The following is a 22,940-nucleotide window of genomic DNA, read 5'->3' as shown; positions in this document are numbered from 1 at the left end:
AGTTTCGGGGATAAAAACTTAAAAAAGTCTACAAAAGTATTATTGAGCTAGCTATAAGCCTATAGAAAAACATCCTTGATTAAAGGCCTGAAACGTCTGTTGCACTCGAGTGACATCACATGTCTGGACGACCTGATTGGTTTGGTACTTTTGCAGGATTTCCTTGGATGAATAGTCGTGTTTGTGGGCACAGTTCTAGACAATCTTGCAGCTCTCCATTAAAACTCAAAAAGTAAACTTTGAAACCTATTCACAAAATATTAATGTGTGTCAAATTATGGTGTTCACACTATTTTACTCTTCCTTTTTATCATGACCAAAATTGGCAGCTTTTGATAACATCCCACCTCTAGTAATAATATGACAAATCACTATCAATATGGCTGTTCGAAAACAAGTGTAGTACATTGTATTTTATCTTTTATGAGCAATCATTGGACGGGTAAATTTTAGCCAGGACCCATATTTTTGTTTACAACAAGCCAACATGACCGGAAACACTGGTTATTTGGAATTTCTTACTTTTGATTTCAAGGAAGTTTGATCACAGGTCAAGCAGCTGAAGTTAAGTTTGTGAAGATATTATTCACTCGAACACCTATCATCCCTTACTATCTCATTGAAATCCATTTCTAGTCATGGTGATATCATTTGCTGTTTAATCATTGTAGTACAAAGGCATGACTCACATTCCTTTAAGGACACATTTTAGAGCAGGTGTTGACACACTAATTTGGTGATGCACTAATTTAATGATTTACTGTATTACATTGATTAATCATCCAACATGTTATCATTGGCAAGGTAATTTGACAAGCATGTGTTGTATATTACCCCTATTGACTTGCTGTCTAACGAGTACCTACCTTCAAACTGGGGAATCAGTGAATGAATGAGTTAATTTTGTATTGGGATGCAGTCACCAATATTCCAGATAACTCATGGCAGGTTGTAAATAATCAAGCATGTGTTGGATATGACTGGTATATTCAAACTGAATCGTCCAGCCGCTGCAAGGAGCTAGCAAAAACGTTCATTGACACAGTGAGTGAGTGAGTGAGTATGGTTTTACGCCGCTTTTAGCAATATTCCAGCACTATCACGGCGGGGGACACCAGAAATGGGCTTCACACATTGTACCCATGTCGGGAATCGAACCCAGGTCCTCGGCGTGACGAGAGAACGCTTTAACCACTAGGCTACCCGACCGCCCCTTCATTGACACAGAGTGAGACAATAAGTGCGGTTATACAAGTTTAATTGCAATCAGGGAAACTGAGGATCGCGAAAACTGTAGAGACAATGTCAAGTTAATTTAAAACTATAGTGAACCAGCCTGAGACTTGGAAGCATTTTATCGGGTAGGTCAGATCATTTTGAAGGGAAACATCATTTGCGAATGAATTTCTGTGTAGAGTTTAGGTTAATTGATACAAATAAAAACGTCACTTGTTATATTTTTTTGTCCCCAAAATACTGGTAAACAGAAAATATATTTCAATATGAACTGTTTGGAAAGCGTATTGTGGGGTACCAGTAATACTGTGCAGAACTAGACACTAAGATCAAGGAATTAGTATAAAAGACACGAAGGCAAAGGAAAAAGTATGAGACACTAAGATCAATTAAAAATTTTGGATGAATTATGATCAAGAAATATGTACGAGAGACACTGACATAAGGAACATAATAACATATAGACAAGACACTAAGATCAAGGAATACGTTCGAAAGACACTAAGATCAAGGAATACATTTGAAAGACACTGAGATCAAGGACTATTTACGAGCCACATAGATCCAGAAATTTGTACAAGACACTGGGATCAAGAAATAAGATGCATGAGGCCCCATTCTTCTCAACTTCTTAGAATTTATGACCATAAAGACGTTCAACTTGCTAGTTGTCTGCCAAAAATACATTATCGACAAAAGTATTCATATCAATTTTGTCTGGAGGATTTGCTAAGTAGAAATTCATACTGGTTGCTGCTGAATATTATCAAAAAATCATGTCTATGGAACATATCTTGTAGAAAAATGCTGATTGATACAACAAGCTTAATGCCTCCTCGGTACAGAAGATTAGTCCTCACCAACATACATCAGTCAGGAATATTCCTGAGGTGAAACCTCACTATCGTCCCACACATCATGGCTGAAAGGTCAATAGGATTTTGCTAATGAAGCTGAGATGTGTGCGTCTGACGAGACGGAGAGTGACTATGACAGTCACAGTAGGTTGCAGTTTCCACAGTAATTGTGTCGTAATAAACAGCACTGTGTGTGGCGATGGTGTTGTTGACACTGGGTCTCCCTCTTGTAATACTCAGCATCAACTGCATGCTAGAGACATAACGGTCACATAAATATGTTCATTAAGCCACAGTGTGCAACACCTTTGCTAGGCTGTTGGACAGAGGCTACTGAAAATTCACAGGGCAAGTTCTGTTTTATTTGTTTGAAACAAGTATCTTTAACATGATCAATTAATGTGAGAGCTGTAAAAGGCCATGTGGATATTGATGCAGAAATAAATCTAATCATTATCTCAATCCTAGGTTTAGTTTGATTGTTGCTTAACGCTGCACACAGCAATGTCTCAACTATATGACAGCAGTCTGTAAATATTCGAGTCTGTTTTGTTTGTTTGTTTAATGCCCCAGTCAGCAATATTCCAGCTATATAATGACAGTCTGTAAATAATTGAGTCTGGAAAAGACAATCCAGTGTTTGACATCATGAGCATCCATCTACACAATTGTGATACAATGACATGCAACAACCATGTCAGCAAGCCTGACCACCTGATCCAGTTAGTTGCCTCTTACGACAAGCGTAGTCGTTGCCATCATGAGCATGCATCTACACAATTGGGATACGAAGACATGCATAATCCAAGTCAGCGAGCCTCATCACCTGTCCCATTAGTCATTAGACAAGCATGTGTTGCTAAAGACCAGTTCTAACCCGATCTTCACGGGTTAACTTCTGTGGGACACTATTCTATTCACTAGCTTCTTTTCAAAGCTAACCTCTAATTTTATTCTATCCAACAAAGAAGATGAAATCAAATATATATACACAGTTCAAACTTCAACCTTTACATCACATTAAATGTGTTTCTTAGCTGAGTATTCAGTGCAGTTATCAGGCCCCAAACAAGATGAAGTTCAAAATTATGAAATGTCCTTCTCAACTGCGAAAACAAGACCTTCCTTGTCCTAATTATTGATTAAATTTCACTTTGCTTGAAAGTGCTGCGTGCAGTATGAGACTGGAGCATTAGATATTAACACAGAAGCATCATTAGTCTTGCTGGCTAGTAGTCTGGTAGTCACTCATAAACATGAGCTTGTCCTTATTATGTTTTATTGTTTAGTAGTAAAGTGAGTCTTCTCCTATTGTTCGCTAAATGTTTCAAGAGAAGTGTTTGGTTAAATCACAAATTTCTTGACAAATTTTTTAAAGTTTGTACTACTCATAATTAGGGCTGGCTATTGATGTAGATCATAGAGATCGATAATCGCTAACTATATATCGATCAATTATCGATAAATATTGGAGAAGGAACTTTAAACAAATATGCAAGAAAGTCCCAAAAGAAATCAACAGATTTCACACCACAGGTCAGCCATGACATATTTATGCATGGGTTATTTTGTGGACATTTAAGATACAACATTCATTTTCACAAGTCCCATACATACATAAAACATTGAGAAATTTTGGTGTGGGCAATAGGACAAGCATCTTCCCGAGGCAAGGGAGTTATCTGAGTATTAAAGTCCAGTTTCCACCTTTGCCAAACTAGGCTGGAATTAAGAAGTTATATTTTAGCTGGACTAATCGCGTAACAAAATCGACACCTGGTTTGCAAACTGCAGTGCAGATTTTGGTCGATTGCAGGATTTGCAAAGCATGTGTACCCCTTACTCCGCGTCAAGAAATGTTTTCCAAATCTTGTCATCTTTTTACTCAAGGTGCTCATGTGATTTGATGAACTTGGCAAAGTAAGACCCCATTTTATCACAATACAGATTTTGATTATCGATCAGATCATCTTTACTGGGCGCCGCCATTTTGTTTGAAGCAAGTGCAAGTGATATGAGAGGTGCAATCTGATTGGTCAGTAGGAAGGACATAGAAGGGACATAACTCGTACTAGCCACTGGTGGTGCTGTTATCGGCAGGTGGAAACTAGACTTTTACAGTCAGTTACCTCCCTTGCACCGGGAAGATGTAGGACAAGTGACACTGCTGAATATCTAAAGCTTAATCCAGACTCTTTGACTGATTGTTGTGTACGCTGCACTTGGCAATATTCAAGCTGTATGATTGCGGTCTGTAACTAATTCTGTCTGGACCACACAATCCAGTGATCAATATTCAGAGCAACAATCCATGCTGTCAGGATACAATCCGACAACGAGCCTCTTTCAATCAGCACAGGATCCTTGGAGCCAAATGGAACCCCGAATCCACATGGGGTCAAATGAATATTGATTCCTTTGAACCTTTAATCAATAACAAGACCATAATAATGTTCTGCTAAGTACACCTGCTACACATGCTAATGGCATGCCCTGATATCAACTGTAACATTGGAGGGTAATATAACAATTTCATCCTACCCATGATATATTTGGAGCTGCGGACTTATCACGAAGTAGTGGATCTTCACAAGCTTATCATGCTGAAAAACGTTTAATGAATCGTCATTTCATAATAAAATCCAAAGTTGTTCACAATTACCATTGCCATACAGCTGCAAGTTGGATTTTCTCTTACCAAAGTGGTTGACACTTTTCGAGATTAAGCAAAAATATCAAGCAGTCCCATAAACTAAATGTTCATTTTATTTTATTTCTTTGTTTACAGAATAAAAGATCATAAATCACATCAGCCTCAATTTAAGTACCTTTGAAACATCCAAGTTGTGAAATATCTGCTCAAAAGACTTTTGAGGTTTTTTTCCTGCAAAATCTTTTTTGTTTGTTTGTTTGTTTGTTGTTTTACGCCGCACTCAGCAATATTACAACTATATGACGGTGATCTGTAAACATGGAGTCTGGACCAGACAATCCAGTGATTGATATCATGAACATCGATCCACACAATTGGAATATGATGACATTCATCAACCAAGTCAGCGAGCCTGACCACCCGATCCTGTTAGACAGATTTAGGAAGCACGGAATCAACTTATCGTTTAGAGGAAAATCAGCGTTAGAAATTGGCACTAGTCCTGTAGTCCTGGCCAAACTGCCCAATAGTTAAGGTATCATAAGGACTACTGTATTCGACGTTATAAGCGCCCAGGGCGCTCTCAAAATTAGAAATAGGGGGCTCTTATTAGAATATAATTTTGGTGAGATTAAAAACGAGGTTGAAAGATTGTAAATTTTGTGGTTTATGCTGTCAGCTGAAAAGATATAAAAGAAGAATCTGTGTGTATTATACACGATAGATATATTTTCAAGAATTTAATTGCCCATAATTAAGGGTGCATATAACAAACGAGTGCGTATTATACACGAATAAATAAGTCTTGTGTACACTGATCAGTCGGAAAGGGTGCGAACTGGGATTGTTCACCAGCCAATATATTAGCAAATAATGCCGTGGGCGCTTATTAGCATGATTAGAGCGGGGTGCTTATTACGTCGAATACGGTAGTAGAAATTTGCAATTTTTAAGGGTATTGCTATATGTTATCATTGTAAGGACTAGTGGACTAAAAATATTAGTTTCTACCACTGGGAAAATGAAGGTCAAATTGAGCATGAGACTTGCAAAGTAATTTTGATCTTTCTTTTTTTTAACAAAAAAAGACAAAAAAATATATTTGAATGTGTGACCTGTCAAAAGAAATAAAATAGAAGTGAATTTGAATGTATTTCCCCCCACTTTTGATGACAAAATGGATCAGCAACAAAAACAAAGGCTTGATCTATCTACTATGATTTTATCAAATAGTAAAAATCACACACATAATTGCTATTATCATACTCATTACCCATTGGGATGTTTTGTAGGTCGCATACACATATTGAAACCCATGACATGTTTAATGAATTGACCCATTTCAGCAGCTTTGTCTGTAAGTTAAGGTTCAAGAAAAGCCTATTTAAGGCATCCTACATGACTTAATCTTTCCGACCTCAGGGCCTCTTGAGTTATAGAGTAGAGACAAACTCTCTGCCAAAATCAATTACACTTATTCTGTTGCTGCTTGTGACAAAACATTCTTTAAGAATGCATGGGAAATAGTCCTGAATTCGTTTGTGCACTGTGATGCATTTGAATGCAGTTGATCAGGTTAGAACAGCTTCCTTGACTATTGATCAAGGCTGCAGTAACACTTGTATTTTTAGAAATAACATGGGACCGCCTGCCACGGTTAATCAAAGTTTGATTGGCCATATTACCATACCACTGTCTCGCAGGCACTCGGGGAAACCAAAGCAACTGAGAGGATGGGCAAGGTATGATTAATGGGAGACAACTCCAATCATCCCATGTAGCCAACTCCAGGACATACAACAAGCAATAATTCAACATGTGACGTTTCTTTTGCTGAAACAGTTTTGCTAAATAAAACTCATTTGTGGAGTTTCTGAGTCAAAAATTGTAAACAGTTTGTATTCTTTCAACATTCAAGACTCAGTAACAAACCCTCTACCGGAAAAAAATATCAGGGTTTGATATGAGACAGGATTCTTGTGTATTTGATGCTTGTTACATTCAGAATATTCCTAATCATATTTTCAAAATGTCACACTTGACATATTTTTATGACTACCAGTTTATTTTCAGTCATCAAAAGTATCTTGTAGAATAAAAATTAAACTTGTGCAACTCACTAAAAGTAGCAATGAGTGAATGAGTCCGTCATTCAGTTAGGTTCAACGCCGCTTGTACAGTATTCAAGGTATATCACGGTGTATCAGGTTGATGTGGGAGGAAAGCCCAAAGTGATGCAGGTCTTAGATATTCATCATTTAAAAAGAGCGGTCATGACTCAAATGATCCTGTAAGCAAGAACCTTACAGTTTATCTTCATCTTAAATTTCCTAAAAACATGTTCTCCTCTACACATACAAATCAATACTTTTTCAATTTCATCAACAGATGTAAGGAACATATTCTATTTCCATGATTTCAAGTAACACATTGATAACTTGGTTCTTCAGGATTCAGTATCAGTTTTCAATACGAGTCCATGTGAGTATCAAAATCTGGATAAATTGCATTTCAGTGCAATTGCAATCAAATGTGTCTATTTCAAAGTTCTAATGTTAACACAAATCACCCCAAAAAGGGAGGCGAAAGAAAAACTAACTGGACTCCCGACATGAAATAGTCAAGAAGCATATCAGGTACCTTTAACTCATGACAGTCACGTTCCGTAGGGCAGAACAAACCAATCTAGTGTTTTGTTCCAACTCTGTTTTAATGCACTGTTTCAAGTTACGCATGCATGAAGGGGACCTTGTCACAAGCCTGCCCTAACATAAAACAATAGGTCACGAGGTTCAAAACAAAAACAATTTTGCTGCAGCTGAAAACTACTCCTGCACTATCACTGCGGAAAATAAAAGACAGAAATATAAAAAATATATTTCCTTTCTGAGGATGTCGACATGGTCAAAATTACTTAATATTCATTCTGACTTGGATGTTCTGTTACAAATCTTTACTGAAGGTACAAAAACGTTAATGTGTGCTAAGTACAACAGTGAAAAATAATGGTTGGAAAACCAAGGAATGTAGTGTGTAGGGCTAAAACTTAGGTAGGGTTTGGTAACTTGGTCATGTGGTGACTTTGCCACGAGTTTAAGCCAGAGCACCGTAAATTCCATAAGCCTGCAGTCATTGATGGAAATCTGCTGAAAAAGATTCTGAAAGACAAGTTTGGACAGCCCACTATTCATTTTAGGCAGTTAATATTTATCTTTCTACACTCAAAATGGACACCAGTTGCACATTGGAACTGGTAATTCTATTTCTTTTGTGCTTAGCTTGCATCAACGATTTTGACACACTTAAAAGTTAAGTACAATGAAAAGGTAAGTAAACAATATTATTCACAATGAAGAATAAACTACATTAATTACTGTATTCATCTCTATACTGGCAAAAAGAAAACTTGGCAACATCATCCCCAACCAATCTGAATTAATATTTGCACAGCTCAAAAGTGCTTGTGTGGCAGATATTGGAGTCACAACAACATTGCCACCTGTCAACAGCACCTGGCGCTGAGAGCCGTGTTCATGTCACCACTCTCATACATCAGTGAAATACAATCCTACTACAACAACAGCTTTCTGAGAAAACCATTAAAATATCCCAATATCATATATATAAGTTACTGGTAATGGTCGTCCTTAAATTTAAGTGAATATTCCAAATCTTTCTGTCCCATTAATAAGGTTTTTATTAGGTAACTTAATATAGGTGTTTATAACACAGAGAACTAAATTCTTTGGGGTCATATCAGTGAAACATATGGGTATTAATATCTGTTCATCATTTATTTCTGGGAAATAATATACATGATAAAAGAAATCTGTCACAGAACTTCTGCATTATATGAGAAGAGATATAAAACCTAACACTACAACAGGGTTTTGCTTGGTCAATAAAAATTATCATAACTCCCAATATATAAGAATACAAGTCAATAACATTATCATGACTTCCAAGATATTAGAATACCTGTAAAACATAAATATTTGGGATCAGTTACTGTCATCATCATGGTGTACAAATCCCTTCACTGAGACCATATTACATTGCTACTATATAGATTTGTATTGGGCAGTGATTATGGTTCAGACAAACATCAATAGGACATTTTCATGACATTATCAATTTTTGATTGACAGTCTTCATCACAATTTTAATTAAAAAAAAAAGAACATTTAGGACATAATTGATAAAAATCAGTCAATGTAAAACCCTGTTGGGATATAAAAACACTTTATTTCAGCAGTCTAGTAGATTGGTGGAATGGTGGTCCAGCAGCCTAGTGTTATTTGGGAAGCACTGTTGATTATTTCTTTTTGAATGGGAACAGAAATCTGGTGAGGACTCAATCATCGACCTGAACCACCAGCCTTCATGTTGTATTCTTTACTTTCTAAAGACAAACAGCTGATATTGTAGATTGGGTCAAGCGGTCTTGCTTGTAACATGCTCAGGGAATTGTAATGAGATCCAATATACGAACATGATATCAGCATTTCTAATAACTGTCCGACTTTTAAAGTCCAATCTCCAAATTGAAATGGATCACTACTGAAGTTAATTAAAAGACACTGCAAATAAACACAGAGTTAAAATGACATGTCCGCGGTAGAACCAATTAAGGCAGAAATCAAATAAAAAGATATGTGTGTGGGCACAAGTATAAGGCCTCGTTATTAGCTAAATGTACAGAAGGTCCTGGGGCTTAAGATTTCCTTCATAGTGAAAATCTTTTAATGATATTTTAATAATAGAGTGAACACAGGTCACCCTTGACTTTCATCCTTAATATCTAACACTGAAATAACAAATTTTAATAATACACTTACCTGACAAGCATTATATAAAATTTGATGCTCGTATTTTTTCACTCCCAAGATATTTTGAAACATTTCATATAACTGTTCTTTGCTGAGGATGAGCTCTGAAGCAGCAGTGGCCATGCGTTGTGGTTGCTTTCTTGGATCCTCCTCACCGCGGTATATTGCATCAAATTTTGCCATCCAAGAACTCAACACTGTTTCCTTACTTAAACCATCTATCTCTGGCAAGCTGCGTACTCTTTTTTCAATGTTGTTTTTGAAAACTTCACGGAAATCATTAGCTGAGCATCCACCACTTCTAACCATGTTTGCTACACGATCACTTTTCAAAAACACTTCATAATAGCTCTGGACTGCATTTGTAAAGGCCTCATCAGCGACAATACTTGTTTCACCACTGAGAAATGCATGGAAGCGTTCTTTTATAGTTTGTAGCTGTTGTTTTGTTACTTTAGTTTGTCTTCTTGCCATATCAGTTGGTTGCTTTGCATTAAAAGGATAGGCTATACATCTCATTACAAACACATACAGTTGTAACCTCTTCTTTCTCTCTTCTTCCTCCTTTTCGATTTTCTCTGCATCTTCTACAGCTTTCTCTCTATCACTGATGAGTGAAGGACTGGGACTTGACGGACGTATGCTATTAGATCTTGAATGCCCCCCCATCACACTCAGGTTATCCCCACTAGCTGACAGGCTTCTCTGTTCAGCACTGGGTAGGCTGAGAACGTCTGAATTTTCATCTTCGAGGGTCTCATTGTCAGACTCCTCTTCGCTAGACGATGGGTCGAGCATAGTAGAAACAAACTATCACGTTTTCAGGGCCCGCAATGGTAAGATTGTTCCGTAAACATTGAAATTCTAAGTTGACAGATGCCCTACTGCTGTCAAGTCCCTAGTCTCATCAATCGGGCATGCGCACTTGCTAGCAGACGACGGAAACGAACGATTTTACAAAATATAGAAATGTATACTTTTTTACATTTAAGTTAAGTTTATGTAGTTTTTAGATGTAGTAAAAACATCTGTAATGTATAAGTATAAAAGTATTGCAATATTTTTATCCCGACCTACGTCATGTCGAAAGAGGTGCCCGCTCGTACTCAAATTGTAATCCCCGCAGAAATTGACATTTCATGGCCGCCATGATGGAAAATGGACGGTGAAGAAACAAACGAAGATATGGCTGTGTTTACGGCATGTCACTCGCTCCAATGGGACAGAGTGCAATTCTGGATACACAGAAAACGTGCATTCTTACGGATTATGTGTCCAAAGTTTTCGAATATGGAATGTTGACACGTTAAATGTGTATTTTATGCCCTGTGACCGGTATAAACAAACCGGACCAACTGTATAGACTCTTTTATGTATCAAAACATTGGATGTTTTCATTGTTTTTGCTGCAATTTTAGACGTTATCCAGACAATTTTAGCATTGTATGACTTCATCAAGTGTTGACTTATTTGTTGTTGGTGTTGCATTTTGGATACAGAACCATACACGGTACGTTTTTGGTGTTCTGTTTTGACATGATTATCGCGGACTATTTGAAGTCTGCATGAGTCATGTCGTAGTTTAGTTACATTTTCTTTTGACAACCCCCTCAAAAGGATGTGTGCATACATTCTGTATGTTAGAAATGTTTTCCCTCAGATGATATAATATATTTGGGGTATATTATGATCATCACTTTTCTATCTGACAGGTCGATCCCGAAGGTCGCCGCCGCCATTTTTATTGTCGAAAACCGAACCGGTTATTTGTTCCTAACCTTCTATGATGGGAATAATTCCCACTGAGTTAATGATATCGAAAGATTGCAAGGCATATGAGAGGAATGCAGTAGTACTACACCCAAACGTTTGATCATGGCTCACTGAGCTTGTCAATTTCGTCCAGTCTTTTGAGATGCAAAATTTCCATGATGGCCGACTGCTTCTGCTTTTTGCAAAACTCCGTCATGGTCGCCATTTTTGTAGATCCAGACTTGCATCAAATTTTAGTCAGATCTGGCAACATACACTTGCACAAAACTTTATCTTCAATGAACTGTCATCATGGGCAGAATGTATTCATGCTTGGGCTTTTAAAATGACAAATAAAGCATTTCTTAATCTATACTTTTCCAAACACAAACAAAGCATAATTTATTCACCTTACTTGCAAAATGTTGAGGCTGTGGCCTTTACCAAGTAATGAATAATGGAATCCCTATTTAATCCTACATATATTTTGATGCCAAGTAGGTAGTTATGATTATATAAAGAACATGACACGTTGGAAGGATTAATTAATATCGAATGGGTCCTTCTTGTTGAACAGAAATGGAAAGGCCTCGTATATAAAGTGTTTGCTAGGCTAAATCATAATTGTATGACACAGAGTGTTACCAACTATATATTAACAGCATTTATTAAATTTGAACTGATAGTTTAGTCTGATCATTGCTTGATTTGTATTGTTTTTATAGAAGTCAGAAAATTCTAATGGAGTCGATTTTTTCGCGTACAACTGAAATGGTTTGCCCTTTTGTTAATCTGAACCAAATGTGTCATATGGATGTAATGTACAGAAATGTCTCATAACTTACTACTAATATATGGATATAAAGTATTTTTGAAGCAGTTTTATGCTTGTGGTGTACATGATTGTAATGTTCTGTTATGTGAGTGGAGTTAGTGCATAATTGGCATGCTGCAGGTTTTAAATGGTCATGGCGTCCCATGCTATGTTGATATGGTTAGTAGATTTCTTTTTCACTTCCCATATCTGGAAATTAGAAACTAGTCATTGATACTTAAATGTTGAGGTTTATAAGGCAGAAGCGATAAATAGATTGCCTCTTATCCACCAGATATGCTTGTACAGTAGATGGTTGCACACTTTTACACTCCTCCATGACATGCTAACATTGCTTATTTGATAGGCTTGTGGTTAGTTTTCTACAAATAGTCAACTGTCGTTATCGCTAACAATGCTTTCTCAAAGTATTGGTTCAAGCAAAGTATTGCTTTCAGTTTTGATCGATTCAGTTCCCTAAATATACTGAATTGCCTTTTCACTCCTGTATCAGTTTTGAAAACTTTCAGTAATGTCAAGTAGGTGTATATAAAACTAAAAGTATTGCTTTCAGTTTTGATCGATTCAGTTCCCTAAATATACTGAATTGCCTTTTCACTCCTGTATCAGTTTTGAAAACTTTCAGGAATGTCAAGGCATCGTTTTTAAAACTAAAAGCTTTGGTTCTCATGTCTTTTGTCACAGCTGTCATCTTGGGAACAACAACTCACTGCACAGAGTTGTGTCCCTTTGCCATTGTTGGCTACCAAAGTTCATTGGTTATGAGATTAGATCAAAGATGCACCCTTTTCAAAACTGGTTTCTCTCTTCAAGTACAGCTGATTTGACCATTTATCCTAGCTGAACATAGTTTTTGGAAACATTTATATTTGAACCATGTTTGTTTTAATTGTGAGTTAAAGCTAATTCTAGCTCATCTGTCCCAATCCTCAGTTTTTGCAGCCTGTTTCTGCCTGTAACTTTAAACAATACGCCAGATTTGTAAAAGTGAGCTTTTATGATGTACAGGTATTTATTATGTTGACTATAACATGCATATTTTCATCACATTGTGACTGTGAGGGCACAGTTGGCAAATGCACTACAGTTTGTTGTGCAATATGTTCTTTAAACATGCCAGAAACCTAAGATCGTGGGTACGAGTCCCAAATTTGTCCTGATGTTTCTAGCTTGATCTGCACCGTACCAATGCTCATGATTTTCACCAAAGTGGTAAATGACCAAGACCTGCATGACTTAAACAGTCTGCAACTTTGACCACTAGTCCGAAACCATTGTCTTAAAATGCTTTTGGTTTTGTAAGCTCTGTGAATAAAAATCCATATTGTAACACTAAAATGTACTAATAATTAGCCAGATTCAGGCAAGTAGACTCAAAAGTTTTTGGCGCAGACTGCTCCAAGCTTGCTCCCCACACACCATGATATAACTGAAATACTGTTCAAAGTGACTTTAAACTAAACTCAAAGTTAATTGCACATATTCACAGGTAAATCTATGGTTATTATAAGAGAGATACATTACTATTTTGATGATTACACCTAGCATCCACATGTTGAACTTAATAGTGTTAGATAGCTTGGTAGGTTTGATAATTCCAAGGCAGAACATGCAAATGGCAGAGGGTATAAAACTCTGTATTTCCTGTCATACCTGGATTAAGAATAAAGTTAACAGAATCTTAACACAATGAGTATGACTCAGATATGAGCTCTTTCTTTGTTTCTTACAGTTGCATTGACTCTTTAATCATAAATTAATGTCACGATAACTTTAACCAACCTCAGGGGCAAGTGAAAAGAATGACTTTTATCAAATTGTATGTCGTTATTGCTTGTGGTCTTTTCATTTTGTTAATCAGAGAAATGTCAGGATGTTTTATGAAATTTTTCGCTGCCCCATCAAAAATATTCAGTTAGAATTTTCTTGCCGTATAACTTGACCACCACATTGATCAATTTCTGATCTAATCATTTTGTACAGATACATTGAATTTTGAAATCCATAAAACGCACACTACAATCTTATGAACAAAGTTTGATACAGGGTATTTGTTTCCTTGGATGTGCTTGATTTGAACAGAATTTCCTATGTGAACTAGAAACATGAGCATGAGTGGAAAGTTGTAATAGAACACTGTAGTAATAATTTGCTGTCATAATAATATCTTTTCATCATGTCCATGAATTCTATCATAATAATGTCTGTTGGATTTAACAAATGCACTGGTGAATCCCAGTAGTATTTCATTGTGTTCATCACATTTGTTCATTTACATTAGGGATCATCTGCCGTGTTCAAAATAAGTGCCTGCCAGCAGGCTGTGGCAGATAGATTTCATATCAGGCCTGTAGTTTCAAATTTGTATGGGTCCTTATTGCCTGCAGTAAATTTATGTCTCAATTTGTCTGTAACAAGAAGCTGCAGGGGTTTTTTTAAGTGAGTGTCTGAAGATTTTGGTCAGGGCATGCAGCTTCTGAAGTTTGTGGGTACTGATGGCAGCCTGGCAATTTTTTTTTAGGTCCTCTTTCATATTCTTTCCTCGAATAAAGTTACGAGCCATTGGACATTGTATTCCTTTACAAATTCTTTGTTGTTCTCGCTAGTGTCTTGGCAGTGGTGTCAGAATATGATCGTTTCCTGTCATGTCCTCAAAGATTTTTTCTGTCTGCTTAATGTTTCAAGCATTATTAAGATTCTCACTTTCATAAACGTCATCCAACTTTGTAAAGGGAAACTACATCTGTTGGGGTCACTGAGGAAATGATTTGTTACAATGTAGCCAGGATGCAATGCAGGCATATTAGACTACATATTATAGTTGTCACACTCACTGGTGTCTTATCCGGCTTGTCATAAGACTGCCAAATACACATTGAAAGATCAACTCACTACTTCTATGTCCATATCAATATAGACAGATGTGTATTGTCGTTATACTAGGTAAATTAAAGTTTTCCCAGTTTGAACAATATTGTGGTTAAATTTTGAGTTTTTCAAGACAAATCTGAGTTTTAGAAAATAATTAGGTTGTTTCTGTTTGTAAGTGAAACATGCATTTTCTGGTTACACATACTTCCATCTTGGCCAACATTCACTGATTCAGTAAATTGCTTTCAAACATTCACTTTTCACTTTCAGTTCATCGTATAATGTTCCAAATGTTGGATTTGAATCTAAATTCTACCAAAAATTATACCAAGAGACAAGATTTGAGATAGCAGACTGTACTGACAATGCTTAACTATTCTAAAGAAGAGACAAATCAGAACGTTGAATAGGTTAATTAGTGTATTATTGTAGATAATATGTTGAGACCAAATATCATGCAGATAGACAACATGAGCATTTAGAAACATGATAATATGCAATTAGTAGGGATGTCATCATATGTCGAGATGTGACAGTAAATAGACCACAGCTTTATTATTAAATTTTGTATTTTGTTGACATTTTGACTATTAGGTGTATTAATTCATGTTCATCATTGGTATTATTTGTTCTGTTTTCAGTTAAGTGTGTGGTACAGAAGACTGTCATGCACAGCCCTGAGGCTGCTTTTGGCAGCCCCAATTTCAACCTTTCAAGAATTAATGTAGAGCCATCAGGATGAGCATAATAGTGCGCATTGGGGCAGTCCGAGGAATCGGCGGCACCAGTGGGAATGAAGTCCCCTGGTCGTCACAGGATGAGTAAGTGTTTGTTAAAACATTTTATACACATAAATGATTGTTTCTTCAGATTTTGAAAGTCAGTACTTCTCTTCATTTTCTATTTGTTGCCATTCAGGTTTAGTAGTTAGGGCACATAGGTAAAAATGTCTCCAGTACCTCAGGGAGATGGCCAAACGGGGATAGAGTGTTCTGTTTATTGAATCAGTTCTGTTCGCCTTGGATGGTGTTAGTAGTTGTGCCCACAAAGGTGCTAAGGGCAATGAATTGTATGGGGATTCATTTTTCGTAACATTTGAAATGAACACTGTAATGTCTTGTTTGTTCCACAACAGATTTATTCATAATAACATTGTGATATGGCAGAAATATCACATGTCTTTATTTTCTATAAGCAATAAATGGGGACTTCTGCAGACCTTGGCAATATTTCAAAATAAATTACCTTAGGAAGAACTGTTTTAGTTTCATTAGTATGATTAGTCTCATCAATCTGTATGTTGCCCATTATTTGATGAACCCTAGAGTCTGACCCAAACTGTATGAATTATGTGAGCATGGATAATTGTAGGCTGGGTCCTTGTGCTTTTAGCCCCTAAATTTAAAAAAAAAGGCCAACATTCTCAAATACAATGGGGCATTTTAACATTGTGCTGTATGGACGTACCTCTAACCCGTGAAGATCCGGGATAGTATAGGTCTTCAACAACCCATTCTTGACGTAAAAGGCGACTATGCCTGTCATAAAAGGCGACTAACGGGATCAGGTGGTCAGGCTCTCTGACTTGGTTGAAGCATGTCATCAGTCCCAATTGCGTGGATCGATGCTCATGATATCAATCACTGGATTGTCTGGTCCAGACACAATTATTTACAGACCGCCGTCATGTAGCTGGAATATTGCTGAGTGTGGTGTAAAACATCAAACCAAACCAACCTCTGGAATTTCACATAAAAGACCCATGTCAAAAAAATCCCTGAGTAAACCCTGTGTAAGTATGAGATATTATGGCCTAATTAAAGATCCTTATCTGTATCACAAGTATAATTGAGGTTTATTACAATTATTGCCAAACTGAATTCATTTATTGAACATGAAACTCTTTTCATTGCAGTGACACTGTTGAGATACCTCCTCCTCCTGAGGAAATGATGCGACCGCCTCCAACTGTTTATGCCAGTTGCTATGGCTTGCCGTATCAAGTAAGGACTTCAGTTTATAGTTTGCTACCATTCTACTTTTTCTGTAATGACTTCTGTCTTTTTTCAGTTTTAAAGAACACGATTCAAATTAAAAAAATAGTTACATATTTGCAGAGTTATAATGTGCAATGTTATTGTTTCCAGGATCACAACTATGGAGCTCCTCCTCCTCCTACACCCCCACAATCTCCTCCTCCCCAAGTAAAGGGGGTCATCAATGGTCATGTCCAGCTGGAAGAGGTGGTGTCCACGACCAGTACAGCGGCGGCAACTGCTATTGTGCCGCTGCCTAAAGACGACAAGTTTGATGACAGCATCACACGCTGTGTTTGTCAGTTCCAGCACGATGATGGCTACATGATATGCTGTGATAAGTGCAGGTACGTGAAAATGCCAGTGCTTCAGAGGTTTAGTTTATCTGGGAGTAGATTGGTAATTGTTACAAGTGAGGGTTCAATGAGTATTTCAATGTTGTAAGCTTTTACCCTGTAAATGTTCCAATAAAGAATGAATGTATACATTTGTCCACTGATATTACACGTCTTTGGTGAGAAAAATCTGAACTTTGTTCATTTCCTTTATAATAGTTTAAATGATTTGTTTTCTGGACAGGTTTTATTTGTTTTCATTTGTTTTCATTGTCTGCCATTTGCTTTGCTTGATTTTGTTACTGTAGTAGAATGCAAGGTGTTCAGACGTGTGTACTTGCATTGTAAAGATGACATTACTTTTTTGTTAGTGTATGGCAACACATTGACTGTATGGGCATCGACCGCAACAACATCCCAGAGAGCTTTTTCTGTGAGTTGTGTGAGCCACGTCACATTGATGTGGACAGAGCAAAACTCATACAGATGAGGAAGCGAGAAGAAATGACAGGTGAGGCTCTGAGAAACAAGGGAAGATAACTCTTGTACGATACTGGTCTCCACTCCAAATTGAATAGTGATGGGCATGTTTTAGTGACGTTTTCATTAAAGATGATGGCATTTTTGACTTGGCATGTGATTTTGAAAGTCGTTATAATGGTCAAGGCTTGATAGCCTACAGAATCTTACATGGAGAATGTTATCAAATATGGCTCTGAACAATGACTTTATTAAATTTATTACATGAAATTGATTCATTATAAAGAAACAAGACCAAATAAATAAGTGAAACTACATTAATTAAAGAAATCCAACTATGACTTGTGCCATTCTTTGAACATTTCAGTTTTCTATTTGAATGTTAACAGATACTAGTGCTACTGATACGGATCCAGATGAAGCTGCTAATCATCTGGCATCCCTGAACAAGAAATCCTTAACACCAACAAAGGGGAAAGTTGTCAAGCAGAGGCGGATCTCTAAGCCTAAAGAAAAGGTCTCGCCAAAGAAAAATGTAATTAAAAAGGAAAAACGGATGACAAAAAAGGAGAAGGAAAATATGGGGAAAGATGGGAACAAGAAACAGAAAACAAAGGTATGTAACAATTGTTCTATTCTTAGAGATCTGCCCAGAGAGTGGAAGGTCTTGGGTTCAGTCCCTGGCCATATTATACCAAAAGACTGGTTGAGTCTGGCATTAGCCCTGGCCAGTACCATCACATCGCTATAGAAGTGCAATAATCTTGAACTTGACGTTAAACCCCATTTCACCGCACCTCTATTCTTAGAATCCATTGTTATTAGTATTATCATTTTCCTCAATCCCTTGATTTTTTCAATTCATATCTCATATTCATGTTTTATATTCATTAAACAGACTGCTTTTTAGATGGGATGTCATAAGATCTGAAGTTTACTTATGATGTCATCCTGTGAGGATTCTGGGTTAGAATATGTCTCTAGCAGCCTATGCTGGTCGTAAGAGGCTTCCAAGTGGATTGGGTGGTCAGACTTGGTGACTTGGTTCATATCGTGTGATCGTACCCCTATGGTGTGGATCGTTGCATATGATACCAATCACCTTAGTATTACATGGAACTTGTGTATATTTTGTCCTTTAAGAAATATCCAAACCATGCATTTTGCAAAGTCTGCTGTGGATACAGTTAAGTGACAGTGTTGTCCATTCATTCACCAAGTGCCACTAGTTCACTCTTAAGATCCCCAAATTTTCATGAAGGAGTCCCCATCGACCCCCATCGAACGCCACCATCATACGTACCTCCAAACATCCTCAAAAACACTATCCTTGTGATTTGGTTGTCCTGATGAGAATATCTTTACAAATACTTATTGTAGTTTGGCAAAGTTGGCAGCTGTGCAAAGTCTTTCAGTGTCTATATGTTATGTGTTATTTTCTTTTCTAGATTGCCAAAGACAGTATTCAGAAGCCTGTAAGAATTGTAAAGGTATGATGATTCATTATGATGTTCTTAATATGTTTAAGAAGTGACATCTAAGTTGATGGAAACTAGCTGAAAATGTTCACAAGAGGTCATTGAGTTTTGGAAATTGTGATCTTGTCAGTTATAAAAACCATTCAGTACATTATATACAGTAGGGTAGTCATCTGATTTTCAGCTCCCATGACAGAAAGTCGAATGAGCTTGTGTTGTGGCCTGTTCGTCCTGTGTATGAAGTCCATCAATAAGATCTTCAGTTATAAACATTCTTCGTCTCAAAAACCACTGGACTGTTCATATGCTTGTTCAAACCAATGATGACGCTCAAATTTGTTTAGCCCATTTTTGTACTAAATGTAATATAAAATGGTATGTGTATAGTAAACAGTGGGGCTCAATTTGAATGTTCCTTTTTTTTCTTGTGGCCATATTTTGAACTTTGCTCTTAGACCATACAGAAAGCAGAAATTTCTTACAGCCAATAATCGGCCATTTTCTTTGAAAGTGTTGTTCAATTTTATGTATATATGTTCAACCAGATTCTTCCTGTTTTTCGTATCTGTAAATAGATGTTACCATTGTCTGCAGTTTGTCCAATGTTTGTGATATATTTTACAGAAAAGGAGGAAGACTTCTGTCTCAGTTGCTAATGATAATGGTGACCCATGGAACAGTATGTTCAGGTGAGACTATTTATTCAACCTCCACCACATAGCAATCAGGGAAGAGGAAGATGTCTCTCATTGATAGTGCACTGTTTTGTAGCATGATGGCACACTAGCCATACAGGGATGTTAGTTGATATTGACTGGTCCTTTGATAGCATGATTAGCTTTATGTTGTCCAAAGAGGATGTGTTTCTGAGCTGTGAGCTTTTTGAGTATAGTTTCAGCTCTTTACAGCTCTTTAGTCATTGTTTAAATATTCCTTAGCATGATCTTTTGTGTTTTTAATTGGTCACAAAGTTTTATAGGCTCTGTGCTAGTTTCAAGGTCTGCTTTACAATATGCTGTTCTATCTTTGTATTAGATGATTGGCATCTTCCAGTGGCAAGGGGGTTCACTGACTATAAAAGTCCATTCTCCTCCTTTGACGACCTTGGCTGGAATTTCTGAGTTATATTTTGGCTGGACAAACGAGACCATGCCTAGTCAAAGCAAAATCGCGTAACGAAATCAACGTTCTGTTTGTACACAACATGGTGACCGCTGCACAGATTTTGGTCGATTGCAGGATTTGAAAAGCATGTGTGGGGTCAACTGGACATTGACAGATATTTTACAAATTTTCATATTTTTAACCAATGAATTCAAGTGTTGTGGAACAATCCACATGCACTTGGTGTCCGTGAGGCAGGAAATGTGAAACTTTTCCTAGATTAACTTGATCAGACCATTTTGATAGACATTTAGTTTGAAGCAAATGCAAGTGACATGAGAGGTGAAATAGGAGGGACATGGAAGGGACACAACTCATAATAGGTACTGGTGTCATTAAAATTCCAGCCTAGTCCAGCAGGTGGAAACTGGACTGGAAATAAGATTCAAATGGCGTCAACATTGCCATCCGTATGACGGAAAAAATACACTGTTGTCTTGTGACGTGATATGACCCTAGGGCACATGTGATATTTATGAACCCCGACATGTTTGCTCTCATAGGTAATGAATATGTTTATTATGTTTAGCCCATGGGTGGATTCTTATGAAGTAGCCAAAGAGAATCACTATAGTGCTGGAATGAGGGACCTGCTGTCCTTGACAAAAACCAATGGAGTTTTGGTGAGTAAATTTTCTTGAACTTTCAGGATGCATATTTACCATGTTTACTTATGTCGAAAGATTCTTGATAAAAAACAAATGCTGAGTATGTTCATGTGGATTTGTTATGTCGGAATGAGAGAGTAGATTTCTATTACACTATAAACAAATGCTTTTTATCAGTAACATTTATGACATTTTGGATTGCTGTTTTGTTGATACTGAGTAACACGACCTACATTCTCCCTTGCAGTCCGACAGTCCGGTGACAGACAAGCTGCTGGTTCAGCAATGTGTTGTCACTGAGGTCAAGACAAATAGAAAGGTGAGACTGACAGTTGCAGTTCTTGTCAATTCAAACCTTCAATGATTTTCTTAATGTTATTGATAAACAAAGTTGATGAAGCTGTTAACCAAAATCTGTAGTCTCCTCACTGGATCAAACAGTGGACAAATCATTGATGTCCTTGGTTTGGTTACAGTTTCTTTACAAATGAAATAAGACTGGTTCATGAAATAGTCATTTGAAATAAATCTGCTAGGCTGAAACAAAATACACGCAGGAAGGACTAATGACGTTTCCTTGTTGTTTACCATTTTCACAGCTGGGTTGATTGCAACCTTTTCGCAGATTATTTTTTCAGACAAGAGAAAATTAAAACCAAGTTCTTCCTATCTTATGCTCTTCTTAATGCTTGTGCTATATAAAGTTTACGTGAACACATAGTTCTTGTTTTAAGTTTATTGATTGTTTCATGTATGTCTTACTTGTGATTTTGCTTCTTTGACAGGGTCTTGTTGCCAAGGAGTTGATTCCTCAAGGTCAAGCTGTGATAGAATTCAAGGGAACTGTCATGCTCCGAGAGCATCTGGACATAGAAAATGTCATGAAGACGTAAGACCAGTATTCTATTCGTCAGTACCCTGACTGTACCATGTTAACTGTTATGGGTTGTAAAAATATCACTAAAGTTAAAGTCCTGTGGCCACAATGACTGCTGAGTATAGATAGTGAGTGACCACTGAAGATGAGAATGCTTCTCATCTGTGACCACTTGATTTCCTGGTCCAGTTTTTATACAAGCTACTTTGATACAACTGTGAATTTACTGGCTGCAGCATTAGACTGACTTAAGTATCACATTCTGACTTGCTTATTGCCAAATACCTGGATATATTCACTGTATCATTTATCTTATCCTGCGTTGCTACCTTTATGCTTCTACTGCTGTTCTTTGACTAGGAAGATGGAGCTGTGAGAGGTCCTGGCAACAGAAATTGTTTTTCCAACCTGTTGTGTGGTATACTCCCTCCCCCAGCTACCACGTGACAGGAAGTGGCAACATCACTTATAATCTCATCACTGCTAGTCATCGGACGATTGAGAATAAGGCTCCCCAGATTAAAGAACCAGATAGCAGCCTTTGATAAACCAATATGTTCTCAAGTCTGTTCAGGCTTACCTTAGCATAATTGTCGCTCTTTCTCACGCTTCCTTTGCGCATATTTTTCCATCCGCCATCTTGCTTTGCCATGTTGGCATGTTTGCATGTCTGCATGTCTTTTGCTTTGATATTTCAATATATCTATCTTGGTTCTTGTTCATGTGCTATATATGTTTCTATTCTGGGCTTTTTCAGTGTATAATTGAACTTTCTTAAAGTTTGAGTTATAATTATCTATCTTTGTTGACATGTGTGTCTATTCTGCTTGCTACTTTTGTCTATTTCATTGAAATTATATGTAGTGTTGCTCACAATGCCGGGGCAATAAATCAGCCAAGGATCCGCACCCCTTGTGTGTCGATTGTAC

The 22,940-nt window shown here is 37.1% G+C and overlaps 2 protein-coding genes across 11 annotated transcripts in view; one reads left to right on the top strand and one right to left on the bottom strand.

The window, feature by feature from the left end:
- The window catches only part of LOC124134384 (calcium-dependent secretion activator 1-like), a 119,592-nt gene extending 109,106 nt beyond the window's left edge, over positions 1–10,486 (bottom strand). For all 9 annotated transcript variants that reach the window (XM_046499165.2, XM_046499189.2, XM_046499196.2 and 6 more), the window contains exon 1: positions 9,585–10,486. In XM_046499165.2, coding sequence (XP_046355121.1) covers positions 9,585–10,373 — 789 coding nt within the window. In that variant the 5' untranslated portion in view covers positions 10,374–10,486. The remainder of the gene's footprint in view (positions 1–9,584) is intronic.
- A 211-nt stretch (positions 10,487–10,697) lies between these two features.
- The window catches only part of LOC124134370 (inactive histone-lysine N-methyltransferase 2E-like), a 30,635-nt gene continuing 18,392 nt past the window's right edge, over positions 10,698–22,940 (top strand). For both annotated transcript variants that reach the window (XM_046499154.2, XM_046499145.2), the window contains exons 1-11: positions 10,698–11,085; positions 15,675–15,854; positions 16,949–17,036; positions 17,181–17,416; positions 17,776–17,915; positions 18,274–18,500; positions 19,333–19,374; positions 19,987–20,051; positions 21,056–21,149; positions 21,382–21,453; positions 21,920–22,023. In XM_046499154.2, coding sequence (XP_046355110.2) covers positions 15,772–15,854; positions 16,949–17,036; positions 17,181–17,416; positions 17,776–17,915; positions 18,274–18,500; positions 19,333–19,374; positions 19,987–20,051; positions 21,056–21,149; positions 21,382–21,453; positions 21,920–22,023 — 1,151 coding nt within the window. In that variant the 5' untranslated portion in view covers positions 10,698–11,085; positions 15,675–15,771. The remainder of the gene's footprint in view (positions 11,086–15,674; positions 15,855–16,948; positions 17,037–17,180; positions 17,417–17,775; positions 17,916–18,273; positions 18,501–19,332; positions 19,375–19,986; positions 20,052–21,055; positions 21,150–21,381; positions 21,454–21,919; positions 22,024–22,940) is intronic.

This window comes from Haliotis rufescens, unplaced genomic scaffold (assembly GCF_023055435.1).
Source record: "Haliotis rufescens isolate VD_foot unplaced genomic scaffold, xgHalRufe1.0.p SCAF_16, whole genome shotgun sequence".
Taxonomy (NCBI): Eukaryota; Metazoa; Mollusca; class Gastropoda; order Lepetellida; family Haliotidae; genus Haliotis; species Haliotis rufescens.
The sequence above is the reverse complement of the archived record's forward strand: the minus strand, read 5'-3'. Positions and strand labels throughout refer to the sequence as shown.